Source organism: Amphimedon queenslandica, unplaced genomic scaffold (genome assembly GCF_000090795.2).
Source record: "Amphimedon queenslandica unplaced genomic scaffold, v1.1 AMPQUscaffold_9047_Cont19014, whole genome shotgun sequence".
Lineage (NCBI taxonomy): Eukaryota > Metazoa > Porifera > Demospongiae > Haplosclerida > Niphatidae > Amphimedon > Amphimedon queenslandica.
In genome coordinates this window covers 1-1,615 of record NW_003550681.1, presented here as the reverse complement: position 1 = coordinate 1,615, position 1,615 = coordinate 1, and the positions used below count along the sequence as shown (strand labels likewise).

At 33.7% G+C, this 1,615-nt stretch overlaps 1 protein-coding gene across 1 annotated transcript; it reads right to left on the bottom strand.

Annotated features, from left to right (window-relative positions):
- Positions 1–362: 362 nt before the first annotated feature.
- Positions 363–1,609, bottom strand: LOC109591059 (uncharacterized). Its single transcript, XM_020006866.1, has 6 exons — positions 1,567–1,609; positions 1,457–1,513; positions 1,132–1,404; positions 788–826; positions 614–662; positions 363–535 (listed from the first exon to the last, which is right to left on the bottom strand). The coding sequence occupies exons 1-6, from the start codon at positions 1,574–1,576 to the stop codon at positions 484–486; spliced, it is 480 nt and encodes a 159-aa protein (XP_019862425.1). The 5' UTR covers positions 1,577–1,609; the 3' UTR covers positions 363–483.
- Positions 1,610–1,615: the final 6 nt, after the last annotated feature.

Below are 1,615 nucleotides of genomic sequence, written 5' to 3'. Positions count from 1 at the left end.
CGGTACATGTACCATAAATACCAATAATGCTGAGCTCTACCTTGATATCTATATTTTTTATTACATTTACATTGCAAATTCCTATAGCACTGCAGTGCTTAAATTACAAGTATTTTCGTTCTACTCTTTTATAATGGTTCCCACTCTCTCTTTCCACATTTCTCTCTCATATACTCTCACTCATTGATGTGCATATATAATACTTAGAATCTAGATAAGACCTATAAAAAAACTATTTGTCAGAGTCAGTCTGACCTAACTAGCTTTAGTCTTGTGCCCTTGCCCTTCTGGATTTTTAAAAACTAGGGATACAACTTGAGGTGTACGTAAATCTAGTGTAACATCACCACCATTAATCCAGGTCACAGTCAATGCAATAGGAATCCCAATAAAAACTATAATAAAAGCTCCCAAAATCATTATTTTTAGAACTGTATAAAATTATAGCTAAAGTTAAGATAATGTTTAAAGTTTTAGTTTTAATCAATTGATATCCTCTTGATAATCATTTTCTTCATCCTCTTCTTCTCTTGGCCTAAATACAATGGAAAGCATAAGCAGTAGTAGCTGACACGGTTATTTGTTATCACAATACTTCCTCATTTTCATTTACCTATTTGTTTCTACCAGTGGCTGTGGAATTTGTCCTTGTTGCTCAGTACCTGTAGAGATATAATATGAGATTTAATTTGTATTAAATTGAGCTATATCTCATTGCATGCAGGCAGGGTATCCTCTCTATATGCCCTGAAGAACTAGAAACAAAGTAATGAATTATAAATCTCACCTATATCAGGGATGTCACAACTTTCTTCAAACCCATAATCTACAAATTAAAAGATTAGAATAGTTATTAGATTGGAAAATATTCTATATTGTTTAAATTTAATGCTCTTCTTTAATGCAGCCTCATTGTTAAAGACCTTTTGATTTTAGCCCTCATGCTATCTATAATGACCCTTGATGGACCATTAACATTATTACATGGGCAAGAGTATAGGCATGGGCAATGATAAGGATAATCATTATTGAATAGTCTCTCATAGCCAGTCTGCCTCCTCTCTTGCAGTGGAAGGGGCTGACTATGTGAGTCTAAATTGAATCTTCTGTGTCATATTTTTGAATCATTACCTCTTTTAAGTTTGTTTGCAAGTTTACCATCTATTACACTCACAGCCTGAACTAGCCAGTCTAAATTTGGTTGAACTTTTTTCTCCTTTACATCATCCGTAAAGTTCCATTTCAGCCATTCACCAACAACACCATTAAGACATTGCCATTGTTTCCCTCTATTATTTGCTTCAATTGCCTCTACTTTATGTTCAGGAATACAAAACTCTTGCCCCAGTATCATGTATTTTATGGCTATTGAATTCAGTGAAGTCATGATCCTCCCATGATCATCTATAGCATATACAGTCCAAATAGTCTATTGCATTATAATTCATTATCCTACCTTTATTAAAAGTTTTCTTGACATTTCGACCTTGAGGGTTTTTGATACTGTATTGTACTATAAGAAATAAACAGCCATAATAGATGTAATGTGTAGTCTATAGCATATACCTGAGCTCATTTTTGGTTCAGCTGAGACTGGGCCTATAGTAGACTAGAT